The 18,405-nt window shown below is 30.9% G+C and overlaps 3 protein-coding genes across 4 annotated transcripts; 1 reads left to right on the forward strand and 2 right to left on the reverse strand.

The window, feature by feature from the left end:
• Positions 1 to 370: 370 nt before the first annotated feature.
• Positions 371 to 2,807, forward strand: LOC105642505 (sm-like protein LSM4). Of its 2 annotated transcripts, none has more exons than XM_089721575.1 (8): positions 371 to 529; positions 720 to 787; positions 892 to 933; positions 1,028 to 1,159; positions 1,261 to 1,338; positions 1,735 to 1,774; positions 1,942 to 2,103; positions 2,422 to 2,807. In XM_089721575.1, exons 4-8 carry the CDS (start codon positions 1,121 to 1,123, stop codon positions 2,442 to 2,444), a joined length of 342 nt encoding a protein of 113 aa, XP_089577701.1. In that variant the 5' UTR covers positions 371 to 529; positions 720 to 787; positions 892 to 933; positions 1,028 to 1,120; the 3' UTR covers positions 2,445 to 2,807. The 2 variants fall into 2 exon arrangements, with proteins under 2 accessions (XP_089577701.1, XP_012082737.1); XM_012227347.3 differs by having other exon boundaries at positions 372 to 529; positions 1,061 to 1,159.
• Positions 2,808 to 2,817: 10 nt separating this feature from the next.
• LOC105642506 (Transducin/WD40 repeat-like superfamily protein) lies at positions 2,818 to 6,297 on the reverse strand. Its single transcript, XM_012227348.4, has 8 exons — positions 6,018 to 6,297; positions 5,724 to 5,931; positions 5,545 to 5,640; positions 5,257 to 5,331; positions 4,696 to 4,806; positions 3,894 to 3,985; positions 3,615 to 3,699; positions 2,818 to 3,414 (listed from the first exon to the last, which is right to left on the reverse strand). Exons 1-8 carry the CDS (start codon positions 6,137 to 6,139, stop codon positions 3,049 to 3,051), a joined length of 1,155 nt encoding a protein of 384 aa, XP_012082738.1. The 5' UTR covers positions 6,140 to 6,297; the 3' UTR covers positions 2,818 to 3,048.
• Positions 6,298 to 8,153: 1,856 nt separating this feature from the next.
• Positions 8,154 to 10,600, reverse strand: LOC105642508 (HSP20-like chaperones superfamily protein). Its single transcript, XM_012227349.4, has 6 exons — positions 10,459 to 10,600; positions 9,650 to 9,836; positions 9,181 to 9,334; positions 9,042 to 9,085; positions 8,866 to 8,956; positions 8,154 to 8,542 (listed from the first exon to the last, which is right to left on the reverse strand). Exons 1-6 carry the CDS (start codon positions 10,461 to 10,463, stop codon positions 8,457 to 8,459), a joined length of 567 nt encoding a protein of 188 aa, XP_012082739.1. The 5' UTR covers positions 10,464 to 10,600; the 3' UTR covers positions 8,154 to 8,456.
• Between the last annotated feature and the right edge of the window lie 7,805 nt (positions 10,601 to 18,405).

Consider the following 18,405-nt stretch of genomic DNA (forward strand, 5'->3'; position numbering starts at 1 on the left):
ATAAAATCAGAAGCGGAGCTATGTAGATGTTCCTTTAAGATTTATATTTTAATCCATCAAAATATTGAAAAAATTTATATTTGACTCTTAAAATAAAAAAAAAAAACTTCGTTTGATCCCTTCAAGTAATCTTTCCTAACTCCATCCTTGGATAAAGTTTTGCTAATTGTAATGTAAGAATTGAAAATTGTTTGTCCTGCTATTCCTAAATTTAATGCTACCCAACAGACCTATAAAAAAAAAAAAAAAAAGGGTAATTTAAGGGATGAAACTTTTTCGAAAATAAGAGGAAAAATTAAAAATTATTAGAATTTCAATACATAATTTATTTTTAAAACTTTACCGGCTTCTCTCCCCCACCGTCTGCACTGATAAATATAAATAAGGGCTTCAAAATAATTGACAAGCTAAAAAAAAACAAAGAAAAAAAAAAAGAAGGGGGAGGGAGGGAGGTCTCCTCGTGAAAACCCTGCTCGAATCGATCGCTTAAGAACGAGGGAGGAAAGATCGAAAACACGTTCCTTACTTGGTAATTTCAAATTAGGCTTACTCTCCTCCTGGATTTAGGGTTTAACGATTTTAGTTTTGTTCTCTGTTAGTCTCACGAAACTGAGGTTTTGGCCAACTGAAAGATTTTGAGCCTAAGCCTGGAGTTGTCTCCACTGTTATATTCTCGATCTGAACAAGATTTGGAACTTTCTTTTCTCTTTTTTTTGTAGATTTACTTGCTTGTCGCAGGTAAGGTCGCTGGAGTTCGCTGGGTTCACTTCCTGTGCCCTAAAAGATGGTAGCTATTTCTACCGAAGTAGATTCACGAAAATAGGGTTCTTTTCCATTTTTTCCATTTATTAGTTTTAGCTTTATTGAGATACTTGATTTTGTTCATTGCAGCTTCCTCTTTCTCTACTTAAGACTGCACAGGGTCACCCCATGGTAAGAGTCTAAACTTTCGCCGTATTTGACCTTAATATGGATGTTTAAAGCTGCAATGCGGACTTTGTTTTACCACTTTTTCTTTTTGCTGCAGCTTGTAATTCATGGTGATTGTATGTTGTAACAGTTGGTGGAACTGAAAAATGGGGAGACTTACAATGGACATTTGGTCAATTGTGATACTTGGATGAACATCCATCTCCGAGAAGTCATCTGTACCTCTAAGGTACCCTTGTCATAACTTACTCCTTGTGTGTTTTTGTTTTACTGGAATATGCTTTTTAATAAGGGTTTCTTCGAATGATGATTGTTTTTTGGAAATTGAAGGATGGAGATAGGTTTTGGCGAATGCCTGAATGTTATATACGTGGGAATACTATTAAGTATCTTCGAGTTCCTGATGAGGTAAATTACTGCGTGTTTAGGCTACACTTATCCCCATTTCTTTCCCCAATCATTAAAGCATTTTACTTAGGGTACAATTGAAAGTGTACCAAGTTCCAATATGCCACGAGAAAATATTTACCTCCACTTTTGTAAACAATGATTCTTTTGTGGAATTTTGATCAATTTCTAATTCCAATCTCCACTAACCACCAAAAATGATAGAAAGAAGAAAAAGAAACATATGAATGCTTTCTGCTTAAGTCAAACACCATACGAAGCGTCTGAGTATAGTGATATTACTCATCTTTGGTTTCAAAGTGCAAGCTTTTCTAAGTTATAGATGGTCTTTGTGTCATTTCCATGCTTAAATGGGCTATGTTGCTCATCTAATAATGTAACTTTCTTCATGTTTAGGTGATTGATAAAGTTCAGGAAGAAACCAAGAGCCGCTCAGGTATGCTTTAACATATTCATTTATATTGTATGGTTATCTATCATACTTCTATGAATGAGAAGATGAAATCAAAGTTGTACTACTTTGAAAGAAGCATCTTTGCATTCAGGAAATTAACTATTCCACTTCCGAGATAAAATAAAATCCTTTTGGCTGACCTTTTTTAGACCGGAAGCCACCTGGTTTAGGACGTGGAAGAGGAAGAGGTAGGGAGGATGGTGGAAGACCAGTGAAAGGCATCGGGCGTGGCCTTGATGATGGAGGTGCTAAGGCCACTGGTGGAGGCCGTGGCAGAGGTGGTTCAGGAGGAAAGACAGGTGGAAACAGAGGTAAGTTTCAAATTGTGTAAGATGAATATAACTTGAGAAAGAGCTCTTATCCGTGCATGAGTGAATTGGTAGATTATCTACCAATTGTGGTCCATCAATAATTTGTTTCACCATTGCCTGATGATCAAGATATTCAAATTATTTTTTCAAAACAAAAAATAAATTCTTATATTTTTTTTATGTTGGCGGACACCTTTTGGCCAGTACTGTGTATAAACTCTTGATTTTAACATATCAGCATATTCATAGTATTTCAAGTGTACCTCTTGAATGAGTTGATGCCTCGTATCATAACGGTCATTTTGCTTTTGGTGACAGGTGCTGGACGCGGAAGGGGCTGATGCAAAAATACGGAGCCAGCCACTTTTGGGCCAGTTGCTACTTTTAGAGGCATTTTGCGCCCAACTTTCTTGTGAAATGTTATTTTGCGTTTGAAATGTTACTTTTAGAGGCAGATTAATTCTCTTCATTATTGGCATTATTTTGCGTTTCCAATGTAGGTGATTTCTTAAAATTTCTCGAGACATAGCATTGTGAAGCTTCTGTTGTGAACTTGTGTTTTATCTTGTTTAGCTTTAGTACTAGTTTATTCGGTCATTTATTTTAGGACAACCTGTACTGTTGCACAGTCTTTGACAATCCTAAATTCTTATCTATGTAATGGTCTCTATGACGAATTTTATGGTTAAGAATATTTTCTACAACGATCAAGCCTTGAGAGGCAAAATATGGAGAAATTAATTATGTGCCCAACAGCAAGGCGGTAGAGGGAGTTTGAGTTCTCATTTTCGAACTCGTTAACAATGCTAACGATTCACAATGTCTTTAGACCTAAAAAGTGTGGAAGTTCGTAACATTCTCTTCGCCTGCAATCTAGAACATTATATCTGAAAAATAAAGGGAGACGATATAAATAGCCAAAAAAAAATAGTGTACAAGATACTGCTAGTAAGGGTGATGCCTATTTTTCTTCTTCTGGTTCTTTGAGGATTTCATAACAAGTTCACTTGAAATCCAGGCGCGATTAATCTCTGCAGAATCATCAGATAACCAGCAACATAAGCGGCCATCTTCACCACCTGTCCATCCAAAAATGCTCAAGCTTTGGGCAGATCCGCCCTTTGTGCTTGACATGGGCAATATGCTCCGAACAACACCTGTATGGCCACCCCCAAGAATTGCTTCCGGAGATCCTATTGCCCCCGATTTATAATTTACAGGAAAATAACCCAAAGCACCAGCATTCGTGCCACCAATTACCCATAAACTTTCACCTTCTCCTGGGTAATGACAATCAACAAAATAATCAACCTGTGAAAAGAAAAACAATTGGCATAGAGAATGTGAGTTTGTGCAACATGATCACGGCACTCTTGTACCCATAAAGCTACTATGCGTTATGAAACAACTCGGTCATGATAAATCAGAGAAAACATTTCACAGAATGCCAAGGAAAACAGTTGACTTGCAGCATATACAATAAGCAAAGGGGGGAAAAAAAAGAAACATACGTTATCTAATGTCCAGCTGTCGGATGCTAATGTGCGGGCTTCCTGTAAGTTTGCTTCATTTCTTGCATCCTTCCAATCCCAAATGCTGTAATTTTTTTTTAAAAAAAAAAAAAAAAAAGACAAAAAGTAAGTGGCAAGACGCAGGGTGCTAATGCTTAACTTTTACTGAAAGGGACCCTGTGGCTTGATTGTAACAAGCCCCATATTTTATACTGGATAGCAACATAACAAAATTTATCTTGCAGTAATCATGAGCACCAGAGAGACATCAACTGATACCTTAAACTTTCAATATGTGTCAAACACCACAGTTTTTGATAGTTCTGCTCAAAAAATCCAACTTTCCCAATTGAAGTTCCAACATTAATCACCTACAAGATTTTACCAATTCATCTGATCAAATATCTAGAAAAAAGACTAGACAGCAGTTGTGAGAGACTAATATTAACTCATCAAATAAAAGACAATGTATGGTCTTCAAACATTAATGCACAAAGATACTGTGATATGAGGAATTCAGCATAGATTGTTTTGCAAGACACCATGCAATGAGAAATTACCTTTAGAAAATTATTATCATCTTGATATTAGGTCACACGGCATAATCTTCTCAGAATAGAATCCATGTGACAAACTAGTGCAAGTGCCGAAACAAAATGTATGCAGACTATATGATATAAAAAATGGGGGAAAAAAAAAAAAGCAGAAGGGTAAAGGAGGGAGGAGGGAGGGACAGAACTCTGCTTGATCAAAGAAAATGAGAATGCAAATCAGTTTAATATACAAACACAACGGAAACCAGTTATTGTCAAATGGGAATTCTAAGTACAGATCATTTTAAAGAGCATGATGTTTCCCAGCGTATTGCATGAGAGTTTAATATACAAGCACAACCAAAACCAGTTATTGTCAAGTGGGAATTCTAAGTACAGATCATTTTGAAGAACATGACATTTCCTTATATTTGACAGAGATGTTTTAACAAAGACAAGCAAGATGTCACCTGATTGGACATGATTCCAACCAATTTATCACATTGCATCAATATATACAAAAAAAAAAAAAAAATGTCAACACTTACAGATTCCAGATGATCATCGTCATTGATATCCCCATCAGTATTAAATATACACATCAATCCATCAACAGATGCAGAAAGAAGCTTGTCACGATGGCCTGGGACAAAACGAACCTAATAGTAATCATACAGTTAACAAAATAGAGTGTAAGGCCATATTTCATGGATGAATACAAATCCAACAATATCTGAAAGAAATATAGAATTATAAACAAACATAAATTTGGCAAATCTTCACGGGGAAGTCAGTGACAGACTGACAGCTCAACTAAACGGGATATGCAACAGCATAGGTAGTCTAGTTTAAGTGCCAGAAAGTGATAATGTTGTTGGATGTATTACAACTACATCGCAGTAATTGAGAAGAGATAGTTGGCTTCATTTTTCCTGTGTTGTTATTGGCAGAGATAGGTGGTCCCTTGGATATTCCAATAAATCACAGCTTTTGGACTGTAATTTAATTTCAAGTTCAAAACCAAGTTGCTTTTGAAAGTAGTCATAAGTAAATGCAATAATAAAGAAATGTAAATCAAACTGAACAAGATTTGCAATAAACGAAAGTACCTGAGTAACATCGTCCACATGTGATTCTTCTAGACACGCAACTTGTTTCTTATTTCTCCAGTCCCAGAAAAGTATCTGAGTTAACAAGGAACTCATATCAATATAAACTCAAGCTGTACATCAAAATGTCTGTAACAAACAGATGATGGCAGCACATCATGCTCTCAAGTTTTTATCCTGCAACTAAGACACTCACTACCTCACCAAAGAAATATCGCATTATACACATCCTAGTAAATACTAATTAAAAATTCTAAAAACAATTCAAAGAAATCAAAATCGCAGAACCTGAGATTTAGTCCCAGCTGCAAGAAGATTATCGGTAGAGCCTCCAAATGAGAAGCTGAAAATCTCTTGGGAAGAACCGGCAGTTATACAAGATACCTAAAATTTTTATAAATAATCAAGCAAAAATTTTCAATTCAAATAATTAACCCCCACATAAAATACACTTCGAAATAGAGTACCTGATGGAAGGTTCTAGTGTCCCAAGCTCTAATGGTACCATCAGAAGAGCAAGCGTGCAAGACGTGCGGAGTCGAAGAAACAGAGAAAGCAATTTCGTTGATAGTACTGTAGTGACCCTTGCACTCTCCATGGTACTGACCGGTCACCGGAGAATAAAGCTTTACCACGTTCGTCGATAGAGACACCGCCATTGAAGTCCAGTCATCCCTATAATTTCGTAATTAAAAAAAAATTAATCCTAGAATTAGAAACTTGCTCTAAACAAGTAAAGAACTGAAGATTAGGAAGCAGACTTGGGGACGATTTGGAAAACGTAGTCATCGCCGAAGTTCGTTTGGATTGAGTTTTTGAGTCCGAATCGCTTGATTAAATTTTGATTTGGATGCTCCACTTCCATCTCCGTTGTCTCCTCCATCTCTGCTAGCTTTGCTCGTCGATGAGGCTTTTCTCCTTAATGTCTGCTTAATTGGAAGGACTCTGTAGCAGAAAAAAAGAAAAACAGGCGTACGTTCAGACCCAAGGGTTTTAGGGTTTTAATCCTATGCGGTCAACTTTCACTGTCAATAACTTTTTTGTTTTTTGGAAACCATCAATGAATTTATGCTGCGTCGTCAAATTACGAAAAAATACTATATATTTCCATTTCATAAATCCCTTCCAGCAATGTTACAATTTACAGTTGAAATTATTTTATTGAATTATTACAAAGTACATTTTTTCATCTTATTTTGGAAGCTGCTTGGGCAATACATTCTTGAATCTTGTTAAATTATAAAAAAACTTCGGGCTTACCAAATTAGATAGGGAAAATAATTATTTAGTTGTTGAGGTTTGATTGCATAGTATTAAATGGTCTTTTCGACCAATTTTAATGGTTTTTGTCGTTGAATAACTATTAAAAGACTAAAATACTCTTATGATAATATGAAAATTTAAACACTATCCTTCTTCATCTTCATTTCTCTAAAATCCCACTTCTGCAACTACACAAACTCAAATAAATAAATAAATTTAAAAAATTATTAAAATTGTTGTATCTCCCTGCATCTCTCCAACCATTATTTTTTCAAAGATATTGTTTTAACGACATCTCTCTTAAATCCCACTTCTGAAACTATATTTTTTTTCAAAGGTCTGCTTCGGCGAAACAAAAGCAATGGCCGGTGATGGTCGAGATGGAGGAGCTTGAAGCCGGTGGTAGTCGCTGCAGTTGATTGAGGGTTTAGATCCTGACGGAGGGGGAAAGGGGAACGAAGCGGGTTAAGTGGGTCCTTTGAGTTATCTGTTCCGCTTTTCACCTCCATTTATCCCTCACGTTTTCACCTTTTCACATATCTCTCTGCACGTCGTTCGTTGAGGAGGCATTATCTTTCACATCGGTTCGTTCCATATGTGGAAATCATATACCGTTTTCAATTTCTTTTTCCTTCGGTAACGAAAGAACTTGGATTGAAAGGAGAATTGAACTCACTTCTATCTAATAGTAGGACAGCAAGGGGAAAACACCATTGGATTTTCTCAATTTGAGATTTGAATCATCTCAGCAAGTATATATATGTATTTGCCCATGTATATTATATATAAATATGAGTAAATATGTCTATATGATTTCGTGGGAGAGAGTTATATCTTTCATATGAATGTTGCCTTTGGATTTCCAATTTTACCTTTATTAACCCATGCTTTTAACTTTTAAATTTATTTATTATTTGAATTTCTATAGTTCGAGGAATGGGGAGTTAGAGAGATGAAGAAGAAGAAAAAAAAAATAGTGCTTTACTTTTTATCTTATTATAAGGGTATTTTCATCTTTGCAAAAATCATTAAAATTGGACTGAAAAACCATTTAACACAACAGAATCAAATTTCAATGACTAAATACTTAATATACAAAGACATGAAAATGAGTTAATTAATTTTATAAAACTCAAGGGACAAAATAATTATTTTCTCAATTAGATATGCACTTAACATAAAAGCAGTCTAATACATGAAGTTGAATTTTGAATTTCAATTCGAGTTAAATTAATTTTTTTGCTAAAAAAACAGCTCTACTCCCATAGATAAAAATTTCCAATAACATACAAGAATGAACTTTGGAATTACCATAATGTTTTCTTACAATATTCTTGATCATAAATTAAAGTAACACAAACAAAAAGTACGTACATTTCTCTAAACATAATTTTTCCTCTGTTTTAAAGTTATTTAAGATTGTTCAGGCCAGGCCAATAAAATATCGCAAACCACCAAGAGCTCCGCTTATTTCCCATTCATTCCTCTTTTCCTATCAACGAAAACGGAAAGACGAACCAATAGAAACAACTCACGCGTCCTCTATCCAGAGTAACGTAATCATACATACAGTGTGAGGAAATTAGGTCCTCAAACCACAGAATATTGGGGCAAAAGCAATGAAAACAGATATCTAAGTTCAAAATAATCATTCAAGAAGGAATGACTAAAAAAGTACAACATTAAAGCTATGGAGCAATTTCGGATGTCTACATGGCAGAAACGAATGTTTGCAAGCATCTAAAGACTAGGCAAATTTTTAACTCCCACTCAACTAACGAAAAAAAAAAGACACTCGTTCAACTAGTCATGATACCGAAAAAATGTAGAAAGCACAACTATCCCTTCAGTAAATCAACATCTTAAACCAACACCCCCATTTGTTGGCTTTTAAAGCAAATTCTGTTTGTCCTTCAGTGCTTTGGGCTTGGCGAAGCTTACTTTTTCTCCTCTACATTATCTGTACCGTGTTCATCTGGCTTTGAAGCTCCTTCTGCTGTGTCAGGCTTTGCCACCTCTTGCTCTACAATAAAAATACAAATTAATAACTTCTCCAAATACAAATAATATGGAGATTTAATAAGGAACATCAGAAAACAAACAATGACAAATGACACGTATACACATATATTCAAGAGAACAATAAATAGATGAAAATATTAATCAGCAGAATAATATATTGAGAACTTAAAATTTCCAACATTCAAGTTAACCAGCCATCAAAAATAGCCATTTCTAACATGCATTTATCACTAGTTAAAACTTCTAACCTCCACACCAACTCTTCCAACCAAAAAATGTTAAAAGTAACAATGTATTTGCAAGAAAATCTGAAAGCATTCTTACCTTCATCATCACTGTCCTCAAAATCACCCATACCATCATCACCCAAGCCCATGCCGCCCATGCCCCCCATGCCGCCCATATTACCAAAATTCTGCAAAATACATCCATCAATGAAAACAATGATCACATGTTACAAAAACACTATTCAAAACAGAGGCCACAGCACAAATCCTTACAGAAAAATCCATCCCTCCCAGGTCCAAGTTGCCACCTAAGCCACCTAAACAAACCAGACGCAAATCCCAAATTATAAGCATTAATCATCCATCAACAAATTCAATATGCCATTTAGGAAAGAACAAGACTGGCAAATACCATCATCTTCATCTTCATCCACCCATTTGTCCCAATCTACCTTGAGATAATGTGGTGGCTTCCCATCTCCACGTAATAGCTTTTTCCACCACACTTTCTCTGCCTTCTCTACAATGCAGAATATGCTCCTCACCCCAATATTAATCTTGCTTTCCTGTATCAATTATAAAAGGAATTATATAAATAGAGAAAAGGGAAAAAAAAAAAAAAAAACAAGTTTAAATGTTTCCCCAGTCAGCAAGTACAAATGAACCAAGAGAAAACACAACTGGTCATGGAACCCCAATGAAATCAACACATGTACACAGTATGCCATAATTGATTTTAGTAAAGAAGTGCTAACCCCAACAACTAAATCTCTTTCAAGTGTCAAATGTCAATGCAAAGCAAACCATAAGTCATCAATAAGTCAAAGCAAACGTCCAGATAAACCAAAAGAGGTTTTAGCTGTCAGCAGTTCGTATTTTACCTCCACATTAACCTTATCAAAGAGTTCCAACTTCAGTTCATAAACGTGGTTTTCAGCTCCAGCACTAGCTGAGAATGTAAACACACCCTCTGGTTCAAGATTAACCTTGGCATTTTTAGCATCTGGCAATAGCACAGTAATGAAAACTTTGTCCACCCTCTGGGCCCACTTCACCTCAGGATGACGACTGAAAAAGACAGATTATTGTCACGTAAAAGCAAAACCAGCGAAAATAACAGAGTGTCAGAATAGGAGAGTACTAATCTCAATAAGCATATTTCTTCCGCTTAGATATAAAATCATTTCTTTCTTAATTTCTTTCAGGAGTAAAGAAAAGGTCAGCTCTATCCGCGAAACTGGAACTAGCATAGCACAAAGCACACAGTTCCCAGTACCTACTCAACACTAACAGTAAAAATAGAGAAAAGCCCAAAGGGAAAACAGCACTTTCAGCAAATATAAATTAAATATATACAACACATACACGGGCCCTTTTCCTGTACAGATAAAATGTAAACCCTAGCTAGAAGTTATAAACCCTAAACGAAAATCTTAAGATTACGCCGTTAACCTCCACAGTAAAGGGAGAATAAACACAAATGAAAATCAAAGCACCTGAAAGCAATTAATTCCAGACTCCAAACAGAACAAATATTAGAATAAACCAAGACATACAAGCGAACCAGCGCTCGAGAAGACCCAAAAAAAGAAAATGAAAAAGAAAAAAATTGCCGGAGCGCGAATCAATGAAATCAAATGGTCAACTATGAGAATCGAAGCAAATTCTAAAGAGAAGAAGAGCAGCTTACCTCATATTTGGATTGGAAAGAAAACTGTTATAAACCCTAGCAAGCACAGGACAAACTAGAAGCAAAGGACTGACCGTGGGAGATTTTATAGGCAGAGATAGAAATAAAGCGTGAGCGTCATGCTTTTCTTTCTAGCACTTTCTATTAGATTTTTTTTTTTTTTTTTTTCTTTTTTTAATGTTAATTTTTATTTATTATAGGTACGAGTTAAAAAGTCGAAGCTTGGACCTTAACTAGCATACTTTTAGACTGGGCCTCAGTTATGTTTGGATGGCCTAAAAAATCAGAAAATCAGATGGTGCGAGTCACCTAATAAATGGGCTGCGTATTGGTTTAGCAATTGGATGATTCATCGCTCCAGTATTAGTGGACCTAATGGGCTGAAACCGAAAGGAGGAGTTTAAACTACATGATTTACCTCAATTTTACCATTCTTTAATTAAAAGGAGCGCTATAAACCCCAGTTAAAATACTAACAAACCATTTTTACCATTTTGATGGAACTTAAAATTCTTAATTTTTATTTTCTCAAACATAATACGAAATTTCCTCAATCCAAAATTTTATATTACATTGTTTTGATTGAAATGAATTATTTTTTACTGTGAAATTTTATTTATTCTAATGGAAAATTTTTAAAATGATGAAAATAATTATTTTAAATTATTTTTTTCTTAAAGAAAATTTAAAACGATATTCAAATAAATAATTATTTCAGTTTCAATAATAGCAAATTTGTAGTACGACCATATTCATTACAGCAAGTCCTAACTTTCAACAAACAAATAATGATTTTTGCAATCCATTCCGTAAAGTATATTCCTTTTCAAGAAGATTTTATTTTGGCCCCCACAGTAAGCATATCATCTCAGTAAAAGAGAATACAATCAGATCATGATAGAATTATGAAAGCATGCAATTTGAATAAATGTCTTCCGTTCTAACTTATTTTATTTTATTTTATTATTCAATAAATTAATGGGGAAAATAAAGAATGTGAAGCGGCAAGAAATGCCCTTTCTAGTTGACTGCTTCCGTGATTGAAAAACTAATTCATGATGATGTCCTTTTTTATATATTTTCTTATATAATAATAATAATAATTTTTTAATTATTCAATATTATCCATGGTACTCGTTAAGTAGAGTGAGTGAATTTTGAAAAAATGAAAATTACTCTGCTGTAAAGAACGAGTAGGTCCATAATAATCATAGCTTTCACGTGCACTGTCTTTGGATAAAAGCGGAAAAATAAATTAAGAAATGACAAAACAAGGAAAATAAATAAATTTTTGATGGCATGATTAATAAATTAGCAATAAAACAATGATAATAAATGATATGCCAGCACCCAATTTAATTGGTGGGAACTGGGAAGTTCAGGTAAGCAGAATTGTCAGAATTTTTTTTTTTTTTTTTTTTGAAAAGAATTGTCAGAAATTTTTATTAGTATTGTCTTATTGTGGTTTCATGTGAAATATATTGGTAAAAAACAAAAAAAAAAAAAAAGTTTAGGATTATATAACTCAATCGGGGACCAATTCAGAATATATTCAGCGGGAATAAGGTAAAAAAAAGATTACTACTGTTTCGCGAGGATAAAAGATAGTAATAATTAAATAGAAAATTTAAGTTACTGTAATTATATATAATAAAATGTAAAGAACTATATATTAAAATGCGAAAACAATTTATTGGACAGTTATTCCCAATATTCCTATTTTGGATACGTTCCTGAACTTAATTAATTGAAACGTTTGAATTTTATCATTATTTATTAATTTAGAAAAAAATTATGAGAATAAGCATTCAATCATATATAGTGTTTTAATTTATTATAAATGAATTTTTTTTTTTTTTTTGAAAGAAAAGAATTTCATAAAATTTTAGAGAATTCATTTATAAATTTAATTTAATTTTGGTAAAAAAATAAAAATTTAAATTTCACGAGTTTAATTTTATAGATCTGAATATAATAAAATCAAAATAATTTAAATTTTCGTATCTTCTAAAATATTTCACATTTTGAATATATATATTCGGAAAAGAAAAATAATACTCCTTCCATTCTAAAAAAACAATTACAATTCATCTTTTTATTTTGGTATGTTTTAAAAATATAGTCTACTAATTACACTTTATTTATTTTTTTACATTATAGTTGATCTTTAGGTTGTTTATTATATCTTCATCAAGTTTTTATTTTGTTTTCAATAACCCTGGCTAATTCCTTAATTTTTATTAATCATTATTCAAATTGATATATTATTGAATAAATAACTTGATTTTTTCCATTTTTTTTTTTTAATTTTAAAAAGTGATACATCTTGGTCGCGCTTATTAATTTGGAGAGACAAAAAGGAAAGTTAAAATTTGACTCAGTTTTAATAAATTATCAAATTCGGTAATTAATTAATAAATTTTAACCATTTTTTAAATATTTTATTATTTAAGCAAGGACATAATTATCAATTTTCAATAATAATATTTTATTTCTTTTAAAATTTTATCATTTCTAAAAGAAGGAAAATTATTTTATTTCCTTTATTATATCCAAACACAATGGTAAAAAGTAACTATAGAAAACAAATTGACAATTACTGATCATTTTCGTCTATTATTCTTTTTCCTCCGATATTTTCCTTTCTCTCATTTTCAAACAAGGGTTAAAGGAAAAGATCATAAATTTCCCACGATAGAACAAAGTTTACTGTATTTTCATTTGAAAATTTACTGTATTTTGATTTGAAGACATGTTAAAGTTGTTTGCAATAACTGGTTTGAGTATCTCACCTGCCTTTTCTCTCACAAACTTCCATCTCGAAAGGTAAGAGAAGAACTGAATTCTTTTATTTGGAATATTCACCAAACACCAATAGAATATGATAGATACCAAATTCACAAACAAGTATCCAATCAACATTTAGGTGCTAAAATTAAAACAAGATCCTCTATAGTAATAGTTAACATTTTAGATTTTTTTTTTATGAGAAAATTTTAGATTTGATTCATAATTCATTTAAATCCTAACACACAAAAAAGAAAACAAAACTAAAAATAATGAATTTTCAAAATTTTTATAATAAAAGATGAAATGATAATTGTTAGGAAAAAATTATATACATATATTAGTATTGAGTAATAGTAGATTCGAAACTGAATATATTGTCAGGTCATATATACATTTATAATTAAGTTATGCATTGCGCGCTCGAGCATATATATATATATATATATTCTTCGGATGCAAACAAAGACATTAGGTTTATTATTCAAAAGTTAGATTTTTTATCCAATAAGTTCCAAGTATTAGAATTTATGAAGAAACTCCATCTTTGACAATTCAACAAAGAGATATTATTAGAGTAAGACAATTCAAGTTGTGTCGGCGGAAAAAAAGGTATCTGGACCCAATTTAAATCCATCTAAATTGATTTAAAACTGCAATTTTAAAAATTAATAATTTAATTTTGTTTGTAAAATTTAAAAACTAATATTTTGATTCGATTTATAATTTTAAATTTACAATCATCTTAATCTAACCAAACCAATATATATATATATATACACACTCAATTTTTGAATGAAAATTTTCTATGCGTTGATTAGTTTATATTGGATAATAAATTATGGAATTAGTTCATAATGATTAGAATTAAATTATAATTCATATTAATTATGTAATTATAAAATTACTATTTTATAAAAATTCTTATAAGACTGATGGAAAATAGATTAGTACATGTTATATACAAATTTGTACTTGAGCAAAACCATATATATTTTTGTAGTTTTTTTTAGTAATAAATGTTGAATTAAAATCAATATTTCAATTCTATATTTATACAAGTTGTTTAATTAACGTCTTATTGAATATACAATATTTTTAGACCATACTTAAAATAAATGTAAAAAAAAAAATTAATTTTAAGACCGCAAACAATTACTTAAAATCATATCATTTCATGTCGTAGTTTGCATTAATTCATTTTTTTTTATTTATTTTTTATTTTTTAGCTATATAAACGGATAACGACCATTAAAATATTCAAACCACCATTAAAGGTTTAATTTATTTTGAAGTTTTTGATATCGATTGATTTTGATTTTTTTTTTTTAAGCCATCACTTTAAATTTAGTTTGATTATTACTTCAAACCGAACCAACCACCAACTGCCATGGTACTTCGAATGCTACAATTAAATTCAAGTCCTCCTTTTTCCTTTTTAATTATATTATTGCCAAATCTGTTTTCATAGTTCATAAACCTCTAACTAACTTATAAGACAACTTTAATCTCTCACGTAACATTTTTGTCAGCCCTAAGCAAATCTTTACCCTTTTTGTTGCTTTCACTTCTCCACCACCTTTTTTTTGTTACTTTCCATATCTTAATTTTCATACTTCCAAATGAATGACGCCAAAATGATATATAAACTATTTATATAAAATTTTAAATTATGAAATTAATAACACTAATAATTTATATTATCCATTAAATTTAAATTTTCTTGACTATGAGTCGATTTAATTAATTAAAAAATATTACACTTCTTGTTGTATTGACGGTCTCCCATGAATAAAAAAAATATTTTTTCTTATTCAAATTTCATCTCTAAACTCAGGTAAATTACACTAATGGTAAACTAACTTTGCACTTAATTTTATAAGGTCACATAATTTTAATTTATCATTTTTAGTTATTAAACTTTGATATTTGTTTCAACGAGTGGTCACTCACTAGAATATCATCATCCAAAATATTATTATGGTACTAAAAATAAAATATTTATTTAAAAAATTCATATTTTCTCCTAATACATTAATTTTGAATCTACCTATTAGTTTTATTAACAAATAATTTCATTTATTTATGAAACGAGTTTTTAAAAAATAAAAGAGAATATTTTCACTCTATAATTTATATTATTTTAGCAGTTTTCTTTTATTTTTTTACATTCCTTCTCAATCATGATTTTTTTTTTTTGTGATATATGTAATTTTCAGTGTTATATTTTTGTTCTGATTATTGGATTCCAACAAATGACCTCCCATTAAAATAAAAATTAAAATCGAAAGATTAGAAAATGATAAATTGAAATTAGGTGACTTAAATAAAATTAATTACAAAAATTAGATAGTCATTCATATAATTTACCAATCTAAACTCCATCAAACCAACTTTTTAGTTTAATTATACAAATAAATCGTAATCACGTTACAAATGGTTACGAAAAGCACGTTTAACTACATCCAATCAAGGCCGACCAGAATCAGCCACTTCAATAAGTCAAAAACGCAACGTATTAGCAGCAATTGTACAAAGAAAGAAAATGACACTCTCCAAAACTTATTGAATTGCTCTCTTGCTGTTACCCATACTCACAGATTTTGTACACTAACAAATTGTCTCATTGATTAGAAAAAACCCAAATTCAAAATATTTTACAATCCCAACCCAAATCCATCTCTTCATCTTATTCTATTTTATTCTATAAAATTATTTAATATATATATATATATATATATATATATATTTGACGGAGGAGTGTGCGGTGGTCATTTATTTGAGTGATGCCGTCAGTGCAGTGGTCATTTATTTGAGTAATGACAAGAATTTTGTGGTATCCGCTTTATTGATGTTTCGGGGTTTTGTAGTGGAGTGCATTATTGTCTATTTGCTTTAAAAATGTTGAGATCCGCAAGTCGGGTACCATCAATCTATGTATGGGAATTCCTGCTAAACAACAACCACTAGGTGCATTCCTTTTGTTTAAAAATTACAAAAAGCAAAGTTGGACTTTGTTAGTTCCGGGTCAATTCCAGTTTAGTCTAAGGGCTGACGTCACTTGTGACGGATTTTGTATTTTTATCCATAAATTTTATTATTTATTTTTTTATTGGCGTGTTTATTTTTCATTGGCCCAAGGACTATAATACTGGTCCTGCGGCAATGATCCCTTGAGATCCCAACCCCGGAGTCCTCCCGTTTTGATTCGTTTAACTTGTATTTTTATTTAAGAGGTTAAGATTCTATTTTTATGAATGAAAAAAAAAAAAAAATTTGGAAAGTGCTTTTCTTTTTTTATGGGTATGATTTAAGGCGACCGAGATTAAAGCTTAGCTCGATGAAGCTACTTCTCGTGTAAATAAATCGAAAAAAAAAAATTTTCGAACAAGTATTATTTCAGATCGTATGCTGAAAAAAATAAATGATATTATTTTTTTTAAATAATTATTTTTATTGATTTGATTTAAAGTGAATCTATAGACTAAATAAATTTAGGCAAATAACCCTAAGTGATTAAATGAAAAAAATTATATTCCCTCGTTCGTGTTTTTTAGACACTCTTTCTATTTCATAGAACAAAATTAGTTATTTAGTTAGAAATGTAAATGTGTATGTATTTTTTTTATTATACTTTTATTTTAATGTGAGATATACTCGTTAATTTATTATTGACTTTTTACATTGATTAAACTTAATTTTTTAAAAAATATAATCTATTAATAATAATATCAAAAATTACAAATATTCATATTTATTTTCAGTAGTTAATAAAGTTTTTTGACTTTTTAATAAACCAAAAGAATTTATATTCTTTTGAATAACAAAATTAAAATTAAAATATATTATAATAGATATTTTTGTTTGAAGATGATCTTGATAAAAAATATAAATCATTATAGTACCAATTAATTCGTTAATTAATTTGAACATTAAAATAATAATTTCTCTAAATTTTCTATACCTTGATTGTTTTTTTCAAAAATTTATAATATATGATAAATACATATGAGTTTTCGCTGTTATGTGTCAATGCTTAGTAAAGTATTGATCAAAGATCTACATTTATAAATTAATATTTAAAGTCTCTAACTAAATAAAATCAAATATCATATTTTTATTTAATACCTTGCAAAAAAAGGATCAAAACCCCACAATGAAGATTAAAAAAAAAAAAAAATCTCGAAATAGGGAGACAGCACCAATAACAAAAACAAAGAAATTGACTAAACTTGGTAAATAAAAAAATTGTTTTGACAAATAATATTAAATATAAATATAATAGATATTTGATATGTTCACTAACTAATTGAAATAGGAAGTGAACCATAATTTAGAGTAGTAAAAAAGAAAATTGTGTTTATTAATCGGGGACGGAGGCAGTAATAGTTTTTACTTGATTGATTGTTAATAATTTATTCTAACATTAAAATTATTGCAAGGAAACGTGTCTTTTTTTTCTACTACTAGTGTGAAATTACTGTAATGACAGTGGGCCAGCGACCACGACCATAAAATGAAACTTACAACCTGGAAATATTAATGCAATAATTGAGTAGCAGGTGATTTGAGAAGATGGATTTTGTTTGTGTTTTTTTTTTTTTTTTTCTCAGAAAAAAGAAAAAAAAATAAGAAAAAAAAATTTTCTTTAAATGATTACGACGGAATGGATTTCATAATTCCACGGAAACAGACAGACAATCATACAATTCCAACACTAGAAATATAAAAATACCTTTTTATTTATTTTTTCTTGCTGTCCAAGTTCCGACTATTCAAGTTGAAAGTTCAAATTATGAATTTGTCCAAGACTAGATTCACTTATTCTAGCAAACAAATAAATGAAAATACCATTTTAACCTATCATGTTTCTCAACTTGATTGATTTTATAATTTCTCTTATTCATATCATCAATTTAATATCTTAAGAACTAAAATTATTCTAAAAACAAAAATATGATTATTTTAAATTGGAGAAAACATTCTGCTGATCTGCATTTGTTTATTTGTTTTCTTTCAAAAAATCACGGAAGCTCTGGTCTCAATAGATACGGAAGCCATTAACAAGTGGAAAATAAATAAAATGTAAGGGGCGGTGGTTGTAAGCTTTGGTCTCAGGGAAGTCTGTCTTACGATCAGAGGCGGTTGTAAATTCGTCGA

Source organism: Jatropha curcas, chromosome 5, assembly GCF_041381405.1.
Source record: "Jatropha curcas cultivar XTBG-Jc1 chromosome 5, XTBG_Jcur_1.0, whole genome shotgun sequence".
Taxonomy (NCBI): domain Eukaryota; kingdom Viridiplantae; phylum Streptophyta; class Magnoliopsida; order Malpighiales; family Euphorbiaceae; genus Jatropha; species Jatropha curcas.

Excerpts from the sequence above, each read along its gene's own strand:
- LOC105642505 (XM_012227347.3), top strand. Across the intron at positions 1,160-1,260 it reads AAGTCATCTGTACCTCTAAG|GATGGAGATAGGTTTTGGCG; the intron begins GTACCCTTGTCA and ends TGGAAATTGAAG. Across the intron at positions 1,775-1,941 it reads AGAAACCAAGAGCCGCTCAG|ACCGGAAGCCACCTGGTTTA; the intron begins GTATGCTTTAAC and ends GACCTTTTTTAG.
- LOC105642506 (XM_012227348.4), bottom strand. The coding sequence starts at position 6,139 with ATGGAGGAGACAACGGAGATGGAAGTGGAGCATCCAAATCAAAATTTA. Across the intron at positions 4,807-5,256 it reads ATGTGGACGATGTTACTCAG|GTTCGTTTTGTCCCAGGCCA; the intron begins GTACTTTCGTTT and ends GATTACTATTAG. Across the intron at positions 3,986-4,695 it reads ACGATGATCATCTGGAATCT|GTGATTAATGTTGGAACTTC; the intron begins GTAAGTGTTGAC and ends AAAATCTTGTAG.
- LOC105642508 (XM_012227349.4), bottom strand. Across the intron at positions 8,957-9,041 it reads TGGGAGGGATGGATTTTTCT|AATTTTGGTAATATGGGCGG; the intron begins GTAAGGATTTGT and ends TGTATTTTGCAG. Across the intron at positions 8,543-8,865 it reads TGAGGACAGTGATGATGAAG|AGCAAGAGGTGGCAAAGCCT; the intron begins GTAAGAATGCTT and ends TTTTTATTGTAG.